The 24,013-nt window shown below is 39.9% G+C and overlaps 4 protein-coding genes across 5 annotated transcripts in view; 3 read left to right on the plus strand and 1 right to left on the minus strand.

The window, feature by feature from the left end:
- The window catches only part of yeats4 (YEATS domain containing 4), an 8,352-nt gene extending 7,433 nt beyond the window's left edge, over positions 1-919 (minus strand). Inside the window, exon 1 of one of the 2 annotated variants that reach the window (XM_053241899.1) lies at positions 688-919. In XM_053241899.1, the coding sequence (XP_053097874.1) occupies positions 688-738 (51 nt within the window). In that variant the 5' untranslated portion in view covers positions 739-919. The remainder of the gene's footprint in view (positions 1-687) is intronic. The other variant, XM_053241898.1, reaches the window with a different exon arrangement.
- A 4,687-nt stretch (positions 920-5,606) lies between these two features.
- On the plus strand, positions 5,607-7,026 carry LOC117599419 (YEATS domain-containing protein 4; the record flags this gene model as incomplete). The annotated part of the gene is made up of 3 exons (XM_034312953.2): positions 5,607-5,729; positions 5,822-5,909; positions 6,013-7,026. Coding segments are annotated over 3 exons (381 nt in total), but the record flags the coding sequence as incomplete, so codon positions are not given.
- Positions 7,027-15,158: 8,132 nt separating this feature from the next.
- On the plus strand, positions 15,159-17,035 carry LOC117599466 (sialic acid-binding Ig-like lectin 7). Its single transcript, XM_053241831.1, has 4 exons — positions 15,159-15,243; positions 15,763-16,122; positions 16,231-16,557; positions 16,636-17,035. Exons 1-4 carry the CDS (start codon positions 15,195-15,197, stop codon positions 16,947-16,949), a joined length of 1,050 nt encoding a protein of 349 aa, XP_053097806.1. The 5' UTR covers positions 15,159-15,194; the 3' UTR covers positions 16,950-17,035.
- A 2,331-nt stretch (positions 17,036-19,366) lies between these two features.
- LOC117599420 (sialic acid-binding Ig-like lectin 7) lies at positions 19,367-20,649 on the plus strand (the record flags this gene model as incomplete). Its single annotated transcript, XM_053241597.1, has 3 exons — positions 19,367-19,736; positions 19,845-20,171; positions 20,250-20,649. Coding segments are annotated over 3 exons (1,011 nt in total), but the record flags the coding sequence as incomplete, so codon positions are not given.
- Positions 20,650-24,013: the final 3,364 nt, after the last annotated feature.

Below are 24,013 nucleotides of genomic sequence, written 5' to 3' on the forward strand. Positions count from 1 at the left end.
TCCAACACGAGGTTTATAACTGCAGCTTTATATATGAGTGTAAATAAATTTATTCACACTTTATGTTGCATTTGTGTACAATAACTCCAAATGAACTGAAAATCAGAAGCTAATCGCTGTTTTATTAAGCGTCACTAAAAAAAATCGCGTTTCATTATATACACTGTAAAGGCGCCTGTTCGGACTCTCTCGGCTCCCGTAACACTGTTTCCATGGCAACACGTTTCAACAGACTCTCAATACTGCGGTTGAACGCTAAAAATTTAAAATAAATCCAAAATGTTTTATTTGTACTTGAGTTTGTTAAACAGAGTCTAAAATACTGTGTTTAAAATGTTATAAATATTTATTATTATTTGTTTTAATTATCTTGCGGAAGAAAAGGTCTTTTATTTTGGCGAGTTGGAATTTCCCGCCTTAACGGAATGAATAAAAACAAACATGGAGGCGCCTCGCCAGCTTTCCGCGCTGCATAAACAATCACAGTTAGCGTCATTAATTCACCTGCTAAAACCCATCGCATGTAACTACATAACCACGGGCTTAAGCAGCTCTTACATGATTAAAACTACACAAATATCAAACACGACGCTAATCTTTAAAGTTAAATGAGCTACACAAGCTACTCAGCTAGTAGTATTGCTAGCATTGTGCCCATTATGCTAAGCTTACTACTTAGCCTCAGACCTTTACACGGCCTCCAGAATCCGGACCAAATTCAGCCATCCTCTTAAACATAGTACAGACAGAGAAAATATTAAATCCGGATTAGTTTATAAAGAAATAAATCTGGGTTCTGTAATTGATCCGGATTAAAGTGTGAAATTGCCATGAAGCGCTATCGGAGATTCACTTCATCACATTAGCCTGAGGAGTGTGAAGCGTGCTGTGAGAAGAGCACACACGCCTACACTGGTCTTTCATAATAAAAGTCATGTCGGTGTCTCCATAGACATATAAAATGCCTAGACGCCTCATTGGCCGCTTCGGTCCGTTGCTGCGAGACGTCAACGCGTCCGCCATATTGGCCATATTAAACAATCTGCATTTATGAATGAAGTAATTGGCCAAAATCACAATGTTATTAACCAAAAATTCAACATCACAATTTCGACAAAAGGACAAATATTTTACAGTTTTAAAATCAAAGTCAGGTATTACATAGTTCAAACTTAACCAAGCGTAGAGGTCATCCCATAATTTTTCAGAGAATTTGCATAAATAAAACAAATGTTCCAGTGACTCATGTCTGCTTCACAAAACGTGCATTCATTACAATGCACATTAAACCTGTTTCTGAGGAACTCATTACAGGGATAAATATCGTAAATAATTTTAAACTGAACTTCTTTTGCCTTTGGGAGAAGTGGAGAAGAGAGAAATCTTGTTCTAATTAGAACCACTTTATCTTCAGGAAAATCAAACACAAGGGGTCTCTTCTTTACTTTAGAAGGGAAATCTGTGTATTTACTAATGTTCTCAAAACCTTATTATTACTGCTCTGCTCTGTAAAATTAATACCAGAGATGATTAGATTACCTAATCTTGGTATCACAGGTAAATAACACAATGCACCTTTAATCAACTGAACCAAACCAGCAGGAACAGCTTTCAACAAAGACACATATAATTCCTGAGTACAAATAATAGTGTATTTTTCACAACAATCATCATAACCAAGGAAATTCCCATCCCCATCCATAATGTGTACAATAGACCAGACGCGTTCGTCCATCCAGTCCTGAAAAAACACAGATTTCCCCTTAATAAGGATACACTTATTATTCCACAAAGAACAACTATGTGGCGAAAAGTTGTGTTTGTATATTAATTTCCAATATAATAATAGTTGACTAAAAGATGATAATTGACACTTTAATTTTGATGGCTCAAAATCACACCTTAAAAGGAAATCAATGCCCCCAAGAGAATCTGAAATTTTTAGAAGAAAACCTAAACCAAACCGAATGTTTATTTCTAAGGAAGACTTGGAGCCACCTCAACTGAAGAGTACCATTCATAACATCGAAATCAATTTCGTTCAACCCTCCCTCACTGATCGGCTTCACTACATCTGATTTTCTTATATAATGGTGCTTGTTCTTCCAAATAAATTTATACTGAATTTGATTAATGTCTTTTATCCACCTATCAGATATAAAAGAAAGTGCTGGGTGAATCAACCTGGAAAGTGCTTCTGACTTCTGTATGAGAATTCTGCCAAATATAGAGATATCCCATTGAACCCACATATTTAAAATATTTTGACTTTTTTTTCATATTATCAATCAAATTACTTTTTTTCTCTAATTTTAGGGTCTTGAGTAATAACGATTCCTAAATATTTTACCTCATTTTTTAATGAAATATTGAACAATTGGGATTCAGTATGATCATGAAGTGCCATCAGCTCACACTTTCTTAAATTCAGTTGCAGACCAGAAGCTTCTGAAGAATGAGACACCAGATTAATGGCAACTGGAATCTGCTCTGCATCACTAAGAACCAGGGGTTAGGGTTACGTCTGCTAGTTGACTTATCAATAACTGACTCCCTAAAACATTCAAAGGCCTGATGTCTTTACTATTTTTCACATAAATTGCTAAGAGTTCAGCTTTTAAAATAAATAAATACGGACTTGTCGGATCCCCTTGTCTAACACCTCTATAAATGTTAAACCTCTTAGAAGTCTCAAATGGTAAAGATACTGAACTATTTATGTCTTTATTTATCTCTATTAATTTAACACATTTATGACCAAAACCGAAAAACTCTAATGCATGTAAAATGAATTTATGATCTACAGTATCGAATACCTTATAGAAATCAAGAAACAAAACAAACCCATCATCCTTAATTAAATGTCCATAATCACTTAAATCTAAGACAAGTCTAATGTTGCTGTGTATTAACCTTCCTTTAATAAAACCAGATTGAGTTTCACTTATATCCCACACAGTGATGAATTCAAATATTTACAATATATTTTTGTGAATCCATTTATTTCTGTAAAGCTGCTTTGTGACAATGTCCACTGTTAAAAGCGCTATACAAATAAAACTGAATTGAATTGAATTATAACTATAACTATTAGCAGTTGCAGATGTAAGAATTTTATAATCAACATTAAGTCGAGTCATCGGTCTCAGATTCTTAATAATTCTTTTATCTTTCTTTGACTTTGGAATGAGAATAATTAACTCCTGTCTCATGGTTGGAAGTAAAGAATTAAATTCAAAACACTCCTTTAAAGCTTTAAATAACAAATCTTTTATATCCTCCCAGAAGAATTTGTAAAAATTAGTAGTCAAACCGTCCTGACCAGGAGATTTACCCAAATGCATTTTTTAATAGCAGATTCAAGTTCCTCTAACCTCAGGTCTCCATCACACAGTTCTTTAAATTCAGTATCAATCTGTGGGATAAAATCTTTTACCTTTTCAAGAAATTCCTTAGCATTGCTTTCAGAGTATGATGAAGAGTAAATATTACTATAAAATGAGTATATTTCCTCGGATATTAACTTTGGATCTGTGATTACCTCGTCATTAATAATTAAACTAGGAACTGCATTACTTCACTGTCTCCTCTTTTCTAACCGACAAAAATAATCTGTATTCTTCTCTCCTTCTTCCATCCATTTTACACGAGACCTTACAAAAGCTCCTTGTGCTTTCATTAGATACATGCTGTCTTTAGGCATTAATTTCTCCCTTTGCTTCAGATCTCTGCTTTTTTGTTTAGCAACTCAAATTGAAATTTCCCTTGTTTTAAATTTAAAATATTCCCATTTAATCCCGTTTGAAGTTAAAGAGAAGTCATTTTTAATCTCACTAATCAAATTTCTTATTCGACTACAATAATCTTTATCCTTTAAAAGTTCTGCATTAATAGTCTTTCCTAACGGTATGTTTTATTGCTGGTGTCAAAGTTAATGAAACCAGGCAATGATGTGTCAGTGGCGCCGCAGAAACTGAAACATTATTTGCAAGCTCAGAATATTCCTCAGTGATGAGCCAATAGTCTATCCGTGACTTAGAGGATCCATTAGGTTTGACCCAAGAGAACTGACTAGCATTAGGATGCGTGACCCTCCATATATCTGTAAGGGAATTTAAATGGCAAAACTCCTGAATAATGATATTGAAATGGTGGCTTGTATAACTAGAAGGAGATTTGTCCAGCCACTCTTCGGGTGCCAAATTAAAATCACCTCCAATTAGTACCAAATTTGTATGAAATTTCGATTTAAAACTGTGTAACAGCATCTGTAATATTAGACAACAAAATCTTGTTTTGCCCAGTACTGTTATACCCATAAATATTAATTAAAATAACAAAAATACCTTCACAGTTAACCACAGCAGTAAGCCAATGTCCATGAGCATCAGACTGAAAAGTCACGAGCTTCCCAGGACAATTGTTAAGGCAATATGGCGACACCTGCTGATCGACTGGAGCCATGACTGAACAAAACTGTGTCTCCACTGCATTTTCCAAAAAGCTGCATCTTCTTCAGTAGAGCGAGTCTCTTGTAGAAAAACAAAATGTGTCTTCTGCATTTTACAAAACAAAAACATACCTTTGCGTTTTACTTTGTGCTTTAGTCCCCTTGCATTCAGTGAACAAAACGATAAATGAGATTTTAGTGAGAACCTACTCCACTGGAACTCACAGTGAACTAACAGAAAAAGTCACTGAAAAGAGATCTGAAGAATAAACTTACAACACAAAACGAGTCTCTCAGAAATCAACATTTCTCTTTTCAGAATTTTCATCATCATTGAACTTTCCCTCAATGAAAGCAAAAGGACCCCGAAAGTACGCCGCTTTCCCTTCTGCTCGAGCTTGTTTAATGCGTGGCCAAAGCACTTGCCTCGCCTCTCTGTCCTCTTTGTTTAAATCCTCAGCGAAATGACGGCTTTCCTCCTCGCACACAGATGATCCCGTCTCTAGAGGTGTTGCAGTTTCAACACTCTAATAACATCATCGTAATTATCAACCATTTAAAAGCTCATAAGCTGGTGGTGAAAATGAACATTTATTAAGAAATATTTTTGTTACAAAACCTTTGTACAAAATTCTTTTTGTAAATAACAAACAAGACGATTAAATTCCCAAATGATTTTCTTTTATAGAAAAATATTTTTGAGAATGAACTTGTAAATTACCCACAAAACTCCATAAAAGGCAAAGTTCACAATGCTGAATGGACAAATAAACAAAATAAAAACTTTTTGAGATGTAAAAGTGAAAGTGTTTTTGTCTCACATCTATGCCAATAAAAATATATATTATTTAACAACGTAAAAGCACCTGAAAGATCAAAATCTGGAGTCAAATCACGAAAAAGGTGAATTATATGTGAATAAAATAACGTGGAAATAAAATGGTTTGAGCTGAAAACTGAGAAAAATATCTCTACTGTGTCCAGGAGTTTTTTTTTAAGTGAAAGCAAAGTGTCTGTGCGACTCTCAGACAGAAATCCCTCGCTCCCTCACCGCTGGGAGAGCAGAACTTCCTGTTGGACGGGAACCTAACCCCATTCAGCTGGAACCTGTGGTCCTGGAGTTTGGTGCGGGTAAAGCACAGTTCTGGTACTTTAAGTTCTCCATGAGAGCCGTCTCTGTTTATCTCAGGTCACGCTGTATCACCTGCTCAAGCTGTTCCAGTCCGACTCCAGCGCCATGCCCAAGAAGACCGTCGTCTCCGAGTTCTACGATGAGATGGTACGACCCCGATTAGGCCCCGCCCCCAGCGAGTCCACGTCTGCGGTGTGATATTTTATTATAGGAGGTAACGTGCGCTTTGTCGTTTTTAGATCTTCCAGGATCCGACGGCGATGATGCAGCAGCTGCTGAACACCACGAGACAGCTCACGCTCGGGGCCTACAAACACGAGACGGAGTGTGAGTGCACCATTTTATCCTCAGGATGTGGTTTGGAACAAGGTCACAGCTGCTGCTGAGCACTCCGTGTGTGTGTGTGTGTGTGTGTGTGTGTGTGTGTTAGTTGCAGAGTTGGAGTTGCGTACCCGGGAGAAACTGGAGGCGGCGAAGAAGAAGACGAGTCTGGAGATCACGGAGCTGAAGGAGAAGCTGAAGGCCTCCAGAGAAAACATCAACTTCCTGAAGGAGGAGATACGCAAGCTGGAGGAGGAGGACCAGCTGAAGGAGCACTAAGGAGAACCTCACACACACACACACACACACACACACCTGTGTGATGCTGTGAGGATCTCTTCACCTCTGTGGATTCCATGAACTTGATGTTTAAAGGTTGATTATTTCTACACTGGACTCGTGAGCTTGTAATGTTTGTGTAAAAGAGAAATGGCAGTGAGAACATCTCGCTCGTTTCTATTCGAGCAAAACCTGAAGGTCGTTCATGTCGTGCTGCAGACCTGCGTATGTTTAAAAAAAATACAGTTTTCTCTTCTTCTTTTAATCTCTTTCGCTTTCGATTTTCCCGCTTGAGAGACGCGCCGACGCGGCGTCCTCGCTTTCTCTCACGGCAAATGGAGAACGTTTTGAGTTCATTAATGTGAAATAAAATTCGTCAGTGTGTGTTCCGCTTAGCTAACGGTACACGTGTAGCTAACATCAGTTAAATATATTTATTACGAATGCACTCTGAAAATGGTTAAAACGTTTAATAATACTACAGCGAAGTGTCAGGTCTAAGCTTTTCCATAGAACTTTAATAGTGATGATGATTAGAAAGTGATTTAAAACGTTTTGCTGAAAATGTGGTCCGTTTTTCTGAGGAGCTTTACACAACAGATTTGTAAAAGAGCGATTTCTGAAATGGATTGTTATATTTTACTGTTTAAACCCCGCCTCCTTCAAGAGAACCGCGTGTTATTCATCTCGGGGTTCTGCAGGTCTGCGTTTCTTTTTTCCGTTTGTCTTTAAGGTTTGGAGAGAAAAACAAAAACCGGCTCTGTATCATTAAAGCATTTTTTTACAGTATGTGTGGATTTAACATAAATATGATGTTTAAATAATTAAATCTTGTACAGATTCATTTCTTGATAGTTTTTGATACTGTGTAAGACGTATAAAGGGGCGTGGCTACGTATGAAGTCAGTTTATGATGTCACTAAATCATGATCTAGAACGCAATTTATTAGAGGAAACTTTTCCGTTCATTCTTCCATCAGTGTAATTTTCTAAGTGACCACCAGAGGGCAGTGTGATACCACTGAAACACACACCGCGGCAATAAGAGCGAGGTTCTGAAACTTTCTGAGGAACTAAAGTGGAGCAGGTTGTGTTTCCGTTAGCAGAAATGAAGCCACACGGAGCAAATTACAGTTTAATTTGTGAAAATAAAACACATTTTCTCGCTTCCAGTCTTTCTTTCTGTGAAGTAAACGTACTTCACACTTTAATAATCGTTCATTAGCTGAATAATTGTTTTTAAATGTAGGGCAGAAGTCTGACACGCTGTTGGTGAATTTGGGTCTCTGCGCTTCAGCTCAGGAACTACAGTCGGAACCCTGGAGAAAAACACGTAAAGTTCTGAGGTTCCTGAAAAGGTTCCTGTGGTGAAAGCAGATGTCAGCGATGCTACAGTGATGACATCATCCCAATATGGCGGACAGAACTCCTCCCAGTGACGCGATGGTGCGATGGAGCGGAGTTACTGTTTCCACGCCGAAGTCGATTGTTTTCCTGTAACAGCACGTCCCTGAGTGTTTTATTCCTCTTACACCACAGCCGTTTAGTTTTACCCATTTAGAGTTACGTTTAATGATGTAGAACGTCAGTGAAACGAGTTAGTTCCTGTTGTCGCTTACGTTACAGCAGCTATAAACACTCGTTCCCTCACCAGCGTCTCTTTATTCTCTCTCTTCATATTAATAAGAGAAAATAAACGCAGCTTGTTCCGCATGTTACTGAGAAACCGCAAAGAAGCGTAAACTCCTCTGTCCTGAAGACGTCGCAAAACTTACAGTTACAGCTTTACCTCTGACTGTTACAAAGCGCTGACACTGGAGACTCCTTCCATACGTTACATAAACGTCTCCTTACTTTAAGAAAACGTCACCTGATCAACGATTACACTCGAGCTGTTACTATAGAAACGATGAGGTATTAGAATGAACGCATTAATAAAAACCTGTGATGTGAATGAAACAGCAGTGTAAATAAATATTTCTCTTTTTTTCATGATAAAACTGAACCCAAACATTATTAAATATCGTAATAAACATAAAGTCGCGTTCTCTTTACCGCACAGTTCTACAGTTAGACACTAAAACTCTTCTGTTTATGGAGAATTAAAGAAAATAATTATTTACAGAATGCAGAAAAACACTCGTATGATAGTTGTGTAAATATCGGAGCGTTCACTTGTGAATTCATGATTTTGGTGATTATATACTCACCACTAAAGCATCAGGAGAACGCTGTTGCTAGGCAACATGGAAAAATGGACGCAGAGTGTAAGCTAGTTAATGATGGCTAATGATTTAAATCTTTTATAAGACACAGTGAGAGCGGAACCGACACAGAACCATCCGGAACATCAACATTTCCCTCAGGAGTGGAGGTAAATTACTGATGATTTTTTCTTTAACTTGCACTTCCCATGTAATTTCCTCTCTTTATTTCCATTTTTATCAAACATCAACGTTTAAAAAAGGTTTTTTTAAATAAATAGGAAAGAAATTGATAGAAACACAAAGAAGAAAAGGTGAATAAAAATGAATTTAAGGAAAACGTATTAAAAATGAAAGTTAAAAAAGTGTAAAGAAAGAAAACTGGGGAAAAATCTGATAGAAATGGAAATAATGGAAAAAAATACTGAAAAAGAAAATAAATCAACTCTATAAACATAAATACTAGGAAACAAATTAAAACTGAATGAAATGTAAAGACGTTTAAAAGAGGAAAAATTGAGGAAAAGTTGAAATGGAAAACAAAATAAATTTAAAAATAAAAACTATACAGATTTATAAAGAATAAATAAAGAATAAAAGATAAAGAATTTTGAATGGTCCAAACGGTTTGTCCTCATTAGCACTAATTATTAACTTTATCCAGTTAACATTTGGTAAATCACTTAGTTGCTACTATAACTGCTGTTTTACTCTTAATGGGCTTTGTTTATGTTTCAGTAAAGTTGTGTTAATATTTTTGTAGCCAAACTAAATTAAAATTTATAGTTAAATTTCACTAGATTTTCAAAAGTTTCGCTTATTTCCTTCATATTCAAATGTCTATGTTGATAAATGCCAATCAGGATTAAATTACCAAGAGCATTCACAGCATGGTTATTTTATAATTAGCCATGGACACAAAACTTGATGATGACTAAACACTGAAAGAGCACCTCCTGTGTGCGCCATGTGCTAAATCGTCCAGTAATGCAGCTCAGCCATTGCAGTGTATCAGCTACCATAGACACACACTAACCCAGGGGTTCCCAACCTGGAGTCAGGACCCCACATGCGGTCACTTGATTTACAAATGGGGTAGAGAGAGAAACTCAAAATCTCCACTTTTATTTCATTCATTTATTTTAGCGATTAATACTAGAAACACCGAAGACGGATTTTGTGTGCTAATACTGTGAAATGTTACTGGGCGTCATGTTCAGACAAATTAATAAGGTATGTGTTATTTGTGTCTTTTTCTCTATCCTGACATGCAGCACTAGCATAGCTCCGCAATAAGAATGGACAGATTTTGCCATCCATCTACCTCCGCTAAATAAACTAAAAACTACTCTGTGGTTTTTTAGTAACCTATTTAGTAATGTCTTGGATAAGTTTGTTTTTCTGAGAGATGGCAAGCTGTATGAACACATAGACTATTGGGAGCAGCTAATGGTCCACATAAGTTGTAGGCCTGTGGTGCTGAAGCTCAGACATGTGGTCTCATGGGCAGGACTACAGAAAACAGTACCTAGGGTAGCAGATTTCACCTGCCATGGTACTACCTGGATATTGTAAGTCAGTAGCCTTTCAGAAATGATGCATCTGTTGGTGCTAATGCTGATCTAAAGATTCTTCAGTTGTGAGAATCTACCACCATAGAACAGTTCTGCCTCCCATGAGAATGTGAGCTGGTCCCAGTCATACTGGAAGTGGAGCAGCCCTACATTGAGGTACATAACAACAGTCTTAGAGGTGGCAGTGCAGGAAGCAAAACCAAAGCTACTTGGAGCTTTAAAGTTGGGTCCAGAAGCCTTAGTGGTTGGTTATTGTGTCTTATGGGTTGACTGTAAAGTCTGGCACTAAGAAGTCACCTTCTGTATCAGTCGTATCACCCTGGTTCGAAGAACGGCAAGCCTGACACCCTCTCGCGTCAGGATATTCTGCCACCCCGGTATCACCCGTGCCCAAGCACTTGTCCAACTCTTTTGGTGGCCCACCATGAGGAGCGACGTCCGGGAGTTTGTGGCCACCTGCCCTGTCTGTGCTCAGCAGATGATGTCCAAGGATTCCTCTGACCCCTGCCTGCACCCAAAAGACCCTGGCTGCACCTGTCTATGGACTTTGTCACGGGCCTTTCTCACTTCACAGGAAACACTGCCATACTTATCATGGTGGACCAGTTTTCCAAGTTGGCACATTTCATACTGCTGCCCAAGCTGCCCTCAGCCAAGGAAACTGCCCAGCTCCTAGTCCAACATGTCTTTCACCTCCACGGCCTGCCACCAACATCATGTCTGACCAGGATTGACCCCAGTTCACATGTCTCTGTAGAATTCACCCACAACTCACTTCCATCAGCTGCCAGGGGCCTCTCGCCAAGTCGCCTACGGGTAACAGCCCCCACTCTTCACCACACAGGAGTTGGAGGCTTCTGTACCCTCAGCCCTGGACTTTGTCAGGCAATACCGGCACACCTGGAGAAGAGCCTGCCTCACGTTGCTAAGGAGTTCCAGGAGCTACACCAAGTGGGCCATCTCAGAATCCTGCCCTACTGAGTTGGCCAAAGAGTGTGGCTATCAGCCAGGGACCTGCCTCTCAAGATGGCCTGCAGAAAACTGGCTCCTCACTTCGTGGGACCGTTCCCTATCTCCAAGGTGCTCAACCCTGTGGCCGTGCACCTTAAGCTATCCAGAGCTTTGTGGATCCACACCACGTTTCACATGTCCAAACTCAAGCCTGTCCAAGCCTGCTCGTTGGAACTGTTTGTACTTGGATTTCTGCCTGCCCCTTCGAATTTGTCTGCTTTCGGAGATTAGCCCTGCTTAGGTGCAGGTACTAAAGGAAATATGCAACACAATGGCTCATTCAGGCTCTTGTCTTCTCCCAGCTCAACAGTAGAAACTATCTGCCGACCAGCTTTTACTGTTAAACCACTGCACATGGTCCAAAATATGGTGGCACATTTTGCTATCAATTTGTATGCATGTTAGTCCCAGCACCATGCCACTCCACTGGCTTCCTGTATCAGCAATATGCATCAAGATCAAGTCCTTAAAGATAAATTATAGAGTTACTTTGGCCAGGGCTTTGTTTCATCCCAGTCAGTGTACAACCATCACATGGTCCTAAAGGTCTAAAAGTAACTAAGGTACTATTCAGACGAGATTAGATTTCCAGACGATGTACACATGCTCGTCACACTAACAATTCCATGCATACTGCACACACACCTCATTTTAATACAAACTGATTGTTTTGATCTTTATTATAAGCTATTGTTGTAAGGGACATGGCTGATCATTAATAGGTCACATGACCATATATCCATAAATATACTAATTACAGACTAAAATCCCAGATATACTTCAGTAATAATTACAGTACCCACCTCCCTGTGGAAAAATAATCCCATCCAAATTAGGTGTTACTCAGCAGGTTGAAATCTTAAAGGCTGCATCAATATGTGGCTCTGTAAGCAGGTTTTAAGGATACACACACAAGTGCATTAACACTAGCAGTGTGCTCATGTGTGTATTTCTTCTACAGATTTAATCTGGTGTGTATCTTTAATCTTGTGTTTTAATGGAATTTCTTAAACAAGGCACACACACACTTGAAGAAGTTCCTGTTTGTTAGTGTTTGACACTCTGGATGTTGAGAGTCAGAGGCAGTTAAAGTGTTACTGTAAACGTGATGTTCATCACTTCAGCTCAAGAACTGGAGACGCTAACATACTCTGGTAAGAACCTCTCTATCTGTAATAATAACAGTTTAGTTCACGAGACTCAGCTGGAAAATAGTAGATTTGATCTTAAGGTAAATAAAACTGTGTAATCTTACCAGTATCTGTTTGTTAGCTGCAGCAGGAGTGTTCACATGTTTTTTTAAACTTGAGATCTACTTTTTCCTGCACTACACCACTTATGGTGATCTACTGTCCAAAAATATATTTACATATAGGCCCCTTCTTCACCATGCTTCACTGGTGCTACAGTAGCTGATTTTTTACAGCTAGTTTTGTTTCTAAAAGCTGACATTTCAGTTCTATCACTGTATCTTTCTGAGTTCTGAGTTAGGACAGAGAATTCAAAGCTAAACATATTTGCTAACAGAGGAGCATGTATCAGTGACATGTTGAACAACCAGGCCATGCAGATTTGTCTGTACATGCAATGAAGATTGTGTTGTTGTAGTGTAACATGCAGGAAGTCCACCGTTTTTAATATTAACAACCTGGCTTCTGTGGTGAAGTGACACGTGGTACACCTTTAACCAAAATTCTGTACCTCAGCTCTGAGGCAGGAACAGGGGATTTGTGCCATGGGGATTAGTTACCTCTATACACCACTGTGACTACAATAGCTGACAATACCAAAAGAGAGATTTTTGCAGGATCAAGTTTTCGTGTGTAAAACTGTCCAGGTGAATGTTAATGCTGTAGAAAAGAGTTTGCAGGCAGCTACAAAGAAAAGAGAGAGTCATTGTGTTACACTCCTAATGCAGTGTGTTTATAATCCATCAGGTTATGTAGCTGTTGGAAACAAGAGAAATGACTCGAGGAGATTCTAATCATGGATGTAGCTTTAACGTAGCTACAGTGTGGAGTGATTTTTACCATGTAGCTTATAACATTATTAACTTATACAACAAATGGAGTTACTGCAATAGTATACACTTTTTGTGTGTGAGGCTCGGGCGTGGTGAGTGTGTGTGAGGCTCGGGCGTGGTGAGTGAGTGTGAGTGTGTGTGTGTGATGTTTGTCAGCCAATCAGAACACACTGTACTGCTCTCAGCCAATCAGAACACACTGTACTGCTGTCAGCCAATCAGAACACACCGTACTGCTCTCAGCCAATCAGAACACACCGTACTGCTCTCAGACAATCAGAACACACCGTACTGCTCTCAGCCAATCAGAACACACCGTACTGCTCTCAGCCAATCAGAACACACTGTACTGCTCTCAGCCAATCAGAACACACCGTACTGCTCTCAGCCAATCAGAACACACCGTACTGCTCTCAGACATTCAGAACACACCGTACTGCTCTCAGCCAATCAGAACACACCGTACTGCTCTCAGACAATCAGAGCACACTGTACTGCTCTCAGACAATCAGAACTCACCATACTGCTCTCAGCCAATCAGAACACACCGTACTGCTCTCAGCCAATCAGAACACACCGTACTGCTCTCAGCCAATCAGAACACACCGTACTGCTCTCAGCCAATCAGAACACACCGTACTGCTCTCAGCCAATCAGAACACACTGTACTGCTATCAGCCAATCAGAACACACCGTACTGCTCTCAGCCAATCAGAACACACCGTACTGCTCTCAGCCAATCAGAACACACCGTACTGCTCTCAGACAATCAGAACACACCGTACTGCTCTCAGACAATCAGAACACACTGTACTGCTCTCAGACAATCGGAACACACCGTACTGCTCTCAGACAATCAGAACACACTGTCCTGCACTCAGCCAATCAGAACACACCGTACTGCTCTCAGCCAATCAGAACACACTGTACTGCTCTCAGCCAATCAGAACACACCGTACTGCTCTCAGCCAATCAGAACACACAGGACTGCTCTCAGCCAATTAGAGCACACCGTACTGCTCTCAGACAATCAGAACACACTGTACTGCTCTCAGCCAATCAGAACACACCGTACTGCTCTCAGCCAATTAGAATATAGTTTACTGCTCTCAGCCAATCACAACACACCATACTGCTCTCAGCCAATCAGAACACACCGTACTGCTCTCAGCCAATTAGAGCTTACTGTGCTGCTCTCAGCCAATCAGAATATAGTTTACTGCTCTCAGCCAATCACAACACACCATACTGCTCTCAGCCAATCAGAACACACTGTACTGCTCTCAGCCAATCAGAACACACCGTACTGCTCTCAGCCAATCAGAGCACAGCGCACTGAGCTGATAGTGATGAGTGATGAGATGATTTAAATATAATTTGAGAAAAACTGGATTAGTGATAACTGCTGAAAGATAAACAGGTCTTGGTCATGCATTTTAAGTTGAGACCTTCAGTAAACTTCCTTAAAGTCCCCCTCCCACTAAAGTCCTCTTCCCCGAGGACAAAGTCTTCCAACCCTGTGAGGGTGAATCTGTTTGCTGCATCTAAAGCCTGTCCCAGGAGAAGGGCCTGGAGATGTGGGTGTGTTCTGTGCCCTTTCTGCTCTGACCATGCTGTTCTGGGAAACTGGAGTCCCGTCCCAAACTCCCTCTCACTCGGGTCGAACAGTACCAAGCAAGACAGAGTGCTAAGTGAAGAGCTCTTTTCCATCACCCCGAGCATTCGCCGGTGCTAACGGATCAGACTGCGTATGAAAATTGTAATACCTGTGGGAGAATGCAGAGTATGGGCGTGGCCATGTTTATTTACGGTAGCACCGGGGCTGCCGTTTTCACGTCCTCATTCTGTCCCCGGCTTTGAACGAGGCTTTGTTACACCCCGAGCACAGTGTGTTTATAATGCAGCAGGTTATGGGGCTTTTTCACACTTCCTACAGTAAACTGCAGCAGTATACACGTTTAGTGTTTGAGCTTTGGGCAGGGTGAGTGTGAGAGGATGGGGTGTGTGTGTGTGTGCGTGTGTGTGTGTGTGTGTGTGTGTGTGCTTGTCAGCATGTCGTGTGATGACACTTCAGTTCAGGCATAACAGACTCAGTGTGTTTTCACATGTAGTTCTTTTTAAACAAACCATATTGTGTGTGTGTGTGTGTGTGTGTGTGTGTGTTAGTCTCTTCTCCAGGTGATCTTTCCTGAACATAGAGATGAAATCAGCAGAGAAACTCATCATCATCGTTTGTTTTCTGTTTCGAGGTTTGTGTAGAATTTATATTTAATGTGTGACCTGATAACGTAAGTGTGTTAAACTCAGGCAGTAACTGAATCAGTTTGGTGTGATTCTGTAACACAACTGCAGTTTGGAGTAAATATTTCTACACACTTTAGATAAATGCTGTGTGTGTGTGTGTTACTGTAGTAATTTTGTGTTGTGTTACTGTATTAATGATTTTATGCTGTGTGTGTGTGTGTTACTGTAGTAATGATTTTGTGGTGTGTGTGTTACTGTAATAATGATTTTGTGTTGTGTGTGTGTTACTGTAATAATGATTTTGTGGTGTGTGTGTTACTGTAATAATGATTTTGTGGTGTGTGTTACTGTAATAATGATTTTGTGTTGTGTGTGTTACTGTAGCAATGGTTATGTGTGTGTTTGTGTGTGTGTGTGTGTTACTGTAGTAATGATTTTGTGTGTGTGTGTGTTACTGTAGTAATGATTGTGTGGTGTGTGTTACTGTAGTAATGATTGTGTGTGTTGTGTGTGTGTGTCTGCAGGTGTTTTGTGTAGAGAATTCTCCATCAGTCTACCACAGAGTGTAGAAGCTCTGAGAGGACTCTGTGTTCTCATACCCTGTAGTTTTGAGATTAAAGAAGAATATGATGCAGACCTCAAGACAGATCTTACAGGAATCTGGAATAAAGACGATGCTTACAAAAACAAAGTCTTTAACTCTAACGTAACTAAAGAGAACAAGATTGAAGGGGAAATTATAGGAGACCTCCACATGAAGAACTGCACCACCATCTTCTACAACATCAGTGAGAGAGACAGTGGAGAATATTACTTTAGAATAGAAACTTCAGGAAGACTGAAAGAGACGTATAAATCTTCATCAGTAGATATAAGAGTGCGAGGTGAGAGCTGCAGCAGTGTGTGTGTACAGTGTAACTGTAATTACACTAATGATGCACTGGAACACATTTAAAACTCATCTCTAATGTGATACTGTGTGTTTATCTCAGACTCTCCAATCAGCCCCTCAATAACACTGTATAAGGAGGATCAGGGGAAGGTGGAGGACCAAAATGAGGTGGTGGAGGGAACTTCAGTGAGTCTCATTTGCTCTGCTCCAGCTCCTCCATGTCTCTTAAAGCCACCCACTTTTACATGGAACTTCCTGCCTGAGGAGAGAAGACAGGAGCAGAACCACAACACCAGCTTCAGTTCCTCTCAGCTGAACTTCAGCGCTACTCACCTGCATCATGGAGTCGATTTCACCTGCACTGCCACCTACCAGCTCCAGAACAAGAACAAATCAGCACAGAGCTCTTTTAGACTACATGTTCTGTGTAAGTGCTGATTAATTCACATTCACTACACTTTTAATGATTCATGGAGTCTCCTAAATCCTGTTCTTCCTCCTTTAGATGCTCCTAGAAACACGTCAGTATCAGCGTCTCCATCTGCTTCAGTGCTTTTGGGCAGTTCAGTGTCTCTGAATTGCAGCAGTGATGCAAACCCAGCAGTGCTGAACTACACCTGGTACAGAGAGAACGGAGGGCAGATAGGAACCGGAAACCATCTCACCATCAACACGACTGATTCTACACAGAGTGGTTTATACTACTGTAGAGCTCAAAACCAGCTCGGAGATCAGAACTCATCTGTGTACCTGGATGTTCAGCGTGAGTACAGTGCTGGAGTATTGTTAGTGCTAAGTCACACAGCAACATGGATTTAGGGTTGTAAAATTTGAAGAAACTTAACTAGTTTGTTCTTGGCCATGTCTTTAGTCTTTAGCGACACTGCTCTAGGACTCAAGCCTTGTTTTGGACATTATATATGGATATGAGACAAGAAATTAGGGCTTCAACTTTTATTTCCTGGTTTTTACATCTAGACGTGTTAAACAACATAAACAGAACCTTTTGTATCAGACCACCTAATTGTTAGGGGAGCAAAAGTATAGGAACAGATAGTCTTAGAGTAAATGAAAGTAAATAACAGTTAATATTTGGGTGCATATCCCTTGCTTGCAATAACTGCCTCATGCCAATGACCCACTGACATCACCACACTGTTGCTTTCTTCTTTTGTGATGCTTTTCCAGGCTTGTAGTGCAGCTTCTTTCAGTTGTAGTTATTTTTCGGGGGTTTCTCCCTTCAGTCTCCTCTTCAGGAGGTGAAATGCTGCTCAGTTGGGTTAAGGTCTGCTGATGGACTCGGCCAGTCTAAAACCTTCCACTTTTCCCCTGATGAAGTGCTTTGTTGTGTGGCAATGTGTTTTGGGTCGTTGTCTTGCTGCATGATGAAGTTCCTCCCAATTAGATTGGTTGGTTGAAAGATTGGTGAGTCTGTTCCAGAAGCAGCCATGCGAGCCCATGCCATGACACTACCTCCACCATGCTTCACCCATGAGCTCGTATGTTTCGGATCATGAGCAGATCCTTTCTTTCTCCACACTTTGGCCTTTCCATCACTTTGGTAGAGGTTAATCTTGGTTCCAGATCTTTTGTGGCTCATCTCTGTATTTCTCTGTGAATTCCTGTCTGGCCTTCTGATGTTACTGCTGATGAGAGGTTTGCATCTTGTGTTATAGCCTCTATATTTCTGCTCTCGAAGTCTTCTTTGAATGGTGGACATGGATTGTGATACCTTCACCCTGCCCTATGGAGGTTGTTGGTGATGTCACTAACTGTTGCTTTCTGGTTTTTCTTCACAGCTCTCACTGTTTCTGTCGTCAGCTGCTGTTGTTTCCTTGGCTGACCTGTTCCATGTCTAGTTGTTAGTACACCACTGGTTTTTTTCTTTTTCCGGACATTCCACATTGTTGTATTGGCTATTCCCAATGCTTGTGCAATGGCTCTGATTGATTTTCCCTCTTTTCTCAGCTTCATAATGGCTTTTGTGTGTGTGTGTTACTGGAGTAATGATTTTGTGTGTGTGTGTGTTACTGTAGTAATGATGTGTGTGTGTTACTGTAGTAATGATGTTGTGTGTGTTACTGTAGTAATGATGTTGTGTTGTGTGTGTTACTGTAGTAATGATTTTGTGTGTGTGTGTTACTGTAGTAATGATTTTGTGTGTGTGTGTTACTGTAATAATGATTTTGTCTTGTGTGTGTGTTACTGTAGTAATGGTGTGTTGTGTGTGTTACTGTAGTAATGATTTTGTGGTGTGTGTGTGTTACTGTAGTAATAATTTTGTGTGTGTGTGTTACTGTAGTAATGATTTTGTGTGTGTGTTACTGTAGTAATGATTTTGTGGTGTGTGTTACTGTAGTAATGATTTTGTGTGTGTGTTACTGTAGTAATGATTTTGTGTGTGTGTTACTGTAGTAATGATGTTGTGTTGTGTGTTACTGTAGTAATGATTTTGTGGTGTGTGTTACTGTAGTAATGATTTTGTGTGTGTGTTACTGTAGTAATGATTTTGTGTGTGTGTGTTACTGTAGTAATGATTTTGTGTGTGTGTTACTGTAGTAATGATTTTGTGGTGTGTGTTACTGCACTAATGATTTTGTGTTGTGTGTGTTACTGTAGTAATGATTTTGTGGTGTGTGTGTGTTACTGTAGTAATGATTTTGTTGTGTGTGTGTGTGTTACTGTAGTAATGATGTTGTGTTGTGTGTGTTACTGTAGTAATGATTTTGTGGTGTGTGTGTGTTACTGTAGTAATGATGTTGTGTCGTGTGTGTTACTGTAGTAATGATTTTGTGTTGTGTGTGTTACTGTAGTAATGATTTTGTGGTGTGTGTGTGTTACTGTAGTAATGATTTTGTGTGTGTGTATTACTGTAGTAATGATTTTGTGGGCTGTGTGTGTTACTGTAGTAATGATTTTGTGGTGTGTGTGTGTTACTGTAGTAATGATTTTGTGGTGAGTGTGTGTTACTTGAGTAATGATTTTGTGTGTGTGTGTTACTGTAGTAATGATTTTGTGGTGTGTGTGTGTTACTGTAATAATGATTTTGTGTGTGTGTGTGTGTTACTGTAGTAATGATTTTGTGGTGTGTGTGTGTTACTGTAATAATGATTTTGTGTGTGTGTGTGTTACTGTAGTAATGATTTTGTGTTGTGTGTTACTGTAATAATGATTTTGTGGTGTGTGTTACTGTAGTAATGGTTTTGTGTGTGTGTGTGTGTGTGTGTTGTGTGTGTGTGTCTGCAGGTGTTTTGTGTAGAGAATTCTCCATCAGTCTACCACAGAGTGTAGAAGCTCTGAGAGGACTCTGTGTTCTCATACCCTGCAGTTTTGAGATTAAAGAAGAATATGATGCAGACCTCAAGACAGCTCTTACAGGAATCTGGAATAAAGACGACCCTTACAAAAACAAAGTCTTTAACTCTAAAGAAACTAAAGAGAACAAGATTGAAGGGGAAATTATAGGAGACCTCCGCATGAAGAACTGCACCACCATCTTCTACAACATCAGACAGAGTGACAGTGGAAGATATTACTTTAGAATAGAAACTTCAGGAAGACTGAAAGAGACGTATAAATCTTCATCAGTAGATATAAGAGTGCGAGGTGAGAGCTGCAGCAGTGTGTGTGTACAGTGTAACTGTAATTACACTAATGATGCACTGGAACACATTTAAAACTCATCTCTAATGTGATACTGTGTGTTTATCTCAGACTCTCCAATCAGCCCCTCAATAACACTGTATAAGGAGGATCAGGGGAAGGTGGAGGACCAAAATGAGGTGGTGGAGGGAACTTCAGTGAGTCTCATTTGCTCTGCTCCAGCTCCTCCATGTCTCTTAAAGCCACCCACTTTTACATGGAACTTCCTGTCTGAGGAGAGAAGACAGGAGCAGAACCACAACACCAGCTTCAGTTCCTCTCAGCTGAACTTCAGCGCTACTCACCTGCATCATGGAGTCGATTTCACCTGCACTGCCACCTACCAGCTCCAGAACAAGACCAAATCAGCACAGAGCTCTTTTAGACTACATGTTCTGTGTAAGTGCTGATTAATTCACATTCACTACACTTTTAATGATTCATGGAGTCTCCTAAATCCTGTTCTTCCTCCTTTAGATGCTCCTAGAAGCACGTCAGTATCAGCGTCTCCATCTGCTTCAGTGCTTTTGGGCAGTTCAGTGTCTCTGAATTGCAGCAGTGATGCAAACCCAGCAGTGCTGAACTACACCTGGTACAGAGAGAACGGAGAGCAGATAGGAACCGGAAACCATCTCACCATCAACACGACTGATTCTACACAGAGTGGTTTATACTACTGTAGAGCTAAAAACCAGCTCGGAGATCACAACTCATCTGTGTACCTGGACGTTCAGTGTGAGTACAGTGCTGGAGTATTGTTAGTGCTAAGTCACACAGCAACATGGATTTAGGGTTGTAAAATTTGAAGAAACTTAACTAGTTTGTTCTTTGCCATGTCTTTAGTCTTTAGCGACACTGCTGTAGGACTCAAGCCTTGTTTTGGACATTATATATACACATTCCCCTCTGAAACTATTGGAACGACAAGGTCAATTAATTTGTTTGTGTTATACACCAAAGACATTTGGGTTTGAGATCAAAAGATGGATATGAGACGAGAATTTAGGATTTCAGCTTTTATTTCCTGGTATGTACATCTAGACGTGTTAAACAACATAAAACGTAGAACCTTTTGCAGAGGTGGGTAGAGTATCCAAAATCTGTACTCAAGTAAAAATACAAGTACTTATGGAAATATTTACTCAAGTAAAAGTAAAAGTAACAATCTTAATAGTTACTTGAGTAAGAGTAAAAAAGTATCCGATGAAAAAACTACTCAAGTAGCTAGTTACTAGTTAGAGCTTTCACACACCTCTCCTTGAAAGTCTCTTTGTTCTGCTAATATAAAACCTAGGTTGAAGTAAAGTAGCCTCTCAGTCCTGTGATGGGCACATTAACATCACATAACCTGTCATTTGCAATAAAATCTCAAACACACCCAGATGTTTTTCTAACAGTTAACTCTGTCTTTATTTTCACATTCACAACACAAACTTGTCAGCATCTGCATTTAACCTAGCTAACAGAGAACAAAAGACAGGGTGTGTGAGCAGAGTGTGTGTTTGTTATTATGTTTGTGTACGAACTTGTTTATGTGTGTTTGCGCTTCAGTATGTGAATGTTTATTTGGTCATATGTTCTTTCTTGAACAATCAGTTTTACAGAATTTGACTGTTGAACTTGCATGGCTAAAAAGTCTCTCACAGGCTGCAGATGCTGGGATGGATGTGTTTACTTTTAGAGACAAATTCCTGACTTGTGGAAAGGAGTGTAACAGATCCATACCTCCAGCTGATGAACATGAAAGGTATCTCTCCAGCTCTCCTGTCTCTGAGTGCCCTGTGTTCATGGATGTGAAGAAGTCCTCTTCATCTGAAGGGCTGCTGTAGCAGAGGGCATCATTTTCCACGCTGATCTCCAGTTGATCTTTTATGTAGTCTAGTCCTGTGCCAAGACAGCTTTACACACTTTACCTGCATAATCCTACATTTTACAATATATTTCCTATATTTTATTCACACTATTCACACCACCAGTCCAGACCTTAGAACTTATTAAATTGCAACTCACCACTAATAAAACAGAAACAGAGAGAAGGTCTTATCTCAAAATCAAATAAATAACATTTGAATTGACATGAACTGACAGATACATTACCTGTTGTCAAGATGCTTTGGTCTGTTGTCCAGGCAGTTCCGAACTTTGGAAGCAGTATAGCTGCAGCAATAAGCTCTGGTTCCTTCATGACCTCTCCAAAACGTAAGGAGGGGTTGACAGACTTTACAGGTTGACTCCAGCCTCTTCAGCTTGTCCTGCAGTTGATGAAGTGTTGGCAGCAGAAAACCCATATGAACTGATGATTCCCCTTGGAGTAGGTTGAGGGCCATTGCAACTGGCTTCATTACAGTAGCATACTCAGCCAAAAATCCCAATTCAGCTGTATTCAGCCTGTACCATAAAAGACAAATGGTTAATAATAATAATAAATGTAGATCAGCTGTGTCATAATGTACACTCCCACCAAACCACCAAATCCTACCCGGTCTTACAACTTACATTTTTATCTTTAATGCTGTGCATACGTTTCGGATTGCTTGTTCTCCTTGTTCCCTCTGGATACGCACCAACCTTTCTACAGCAAGAAACAGTGAGTTCCAACGTGTCTGATTGGGTCGCAGAAATTGCAGTTTGCACTCACGTTCCACAGTTTCAAAAGCCAAGGCTGACCTGCTGGTTTTGTTCCACAGTGCACTGCATTTCACAAAAGCTGACCGTGATAGTCTTTTATATATATATCACTTCCAGATTCTGCCGCTGAAGCATCAACAGTAGCAACAAGATTAAGTAGATGGCATGCACATTTTTGATGTCTGGGAAGTTGGTATTCCAGGCCACAGTCCTCATCTAAAATGCCACAAAGGTCTTGGTACTCCACCTCCGATTCACTTTCGTCAGATTCATCCTCAAGTATGAAGTCTCCCTCCTCCTGTGCATCCTGAGCATCATTTTCTTTCTTTCTTTCTCCTCCCCATATATTCGAAAGGCCTTCAGAAAGTTTGAGCCACTATCTGTAGTCGTCCTTGTAATCTTTCCTCTGATTTTGTACTCTACATGTATTTCCTCTAAAGCAGCAGCAATTACATCGAATGTATGTGATCCTGTCATTCGTCTACAAGCCAAGGCTGCTGAACATCTCTCTAAAGGAAAAACCCCCAAGTAACTGCGCTGCCTGGCTGACCAGCAGTCTGCAGTTGTAGCAACGTACTCAGCATTGTTTAATTTTTGGACAAGTGCACTTTTCATATTTTCTAATGTATCCTGCGTTTTGAGACGCAGCATTTTTCTCGTCATGACTGTGCACTGAGATTGCAAGGTTTCTATAATTTTCCTAAATGATGGTAATTCTACAATAGAAAATGGCTGGTTTCCTTCACAGACAAAATTGATCAGCAGCTTGTCAATCACTGCCTGTGTTACCTTCGTTGCAGGGCTAGAAATCGCACTCATGATCTTTGGATTCTTTTTTGAACGAGGTTCATCAACCGTGACTGAGTCTGATCCTCGTTTTCTTGACTCGATTAGTTCTTCATAAACCTTCAGCTTGTTCGGGTGAATCCTCTGATGAAATAATAATATATGCATATTAGGTTACGTTTGGTTTTATTATACATTATAACTTGAATCACCAATTAATTGGTAATTATGCAACCACAGGCACTTTGCACAAATAGCAGTAAGTAAAAATAATAGGAAAAATAGGCTTTATATATATATAATGTGTGTGTATGTGTGTGATTAATGGTTAAACGGTGTGAATGAGTAATGTGCTAGGCTAACCAGCTCTTCCTTTTAAGAGCAGTTCCTTTAAAAACATACTTTATTCTTACATTTTATAAGTACATTGTTTAGGTAGGAATAAAATAAAATACAATCCCGTTTTTATTTTGTATGTATGTTCTACACTTTAGTGAGGTGTCCGGATTTGTGTATAAATGCAAGACGTCACAGTATGCTGTTCAATTTATTTCGTTTTGTGGAAAATGGATATGAAAATGTGCAGACGTTTAGAATGAACGTTTGTTCATGAACGTGTGTTGTTTGTAGGGTTCAACAGATATTTGTCATTGCTTGCACGAGAGCGCATATGAGGAAAAACATTCGGACAGTGTGTGAAATGTGGTATTACAATAAGGTCAAAGTGCCCATAGTTACCAAATTACCATTAATAGGGTTCAGATAGGCATAAACCCGCTACATGTTTTTTCAGGTTGGAGCTGGAATTCTTGTACGCTGCGAGGTCA

Source organism: Pangasianodon hypophthalmus, chromosome 18, assembly GCF_027358585.1.
Source record: "Pangasianodon hypophthalmus isolate fPanHyp1 chromosome 18, fPanHyp1.pri, whole genome shotgun sequence".
NCBI lineage: Eukaryota > Metazoa > Chordata > Actinopteri > Siluriformes > Pangasiidae > Pangasianodon > Pangasianodon hypophthalmus.

Coding starts and splice junctions, on each gene's coding strand:
- LOC117599466 (XM_053241831.1), top strand. CDS start 15,195: ATGAAATCAGCAGAGAAACTCATCATCATCGTTTGTTTTCTGTTTCGA. Junction 16,123..16,230: donor AGTAGATATAAGAGTGCGAG/GTGAGAGCTGCA, acceptor TGTTTATCTCAG/ACTCTCCAATCAGCCCCTCA. Junction 16,558..16,635: donor TTTTAGACTACATGTTCTGT/GTAAGTGCTGAT, acceptor TTCCTCCTTTAG/ATGCTCCTAGAAACACGTCA.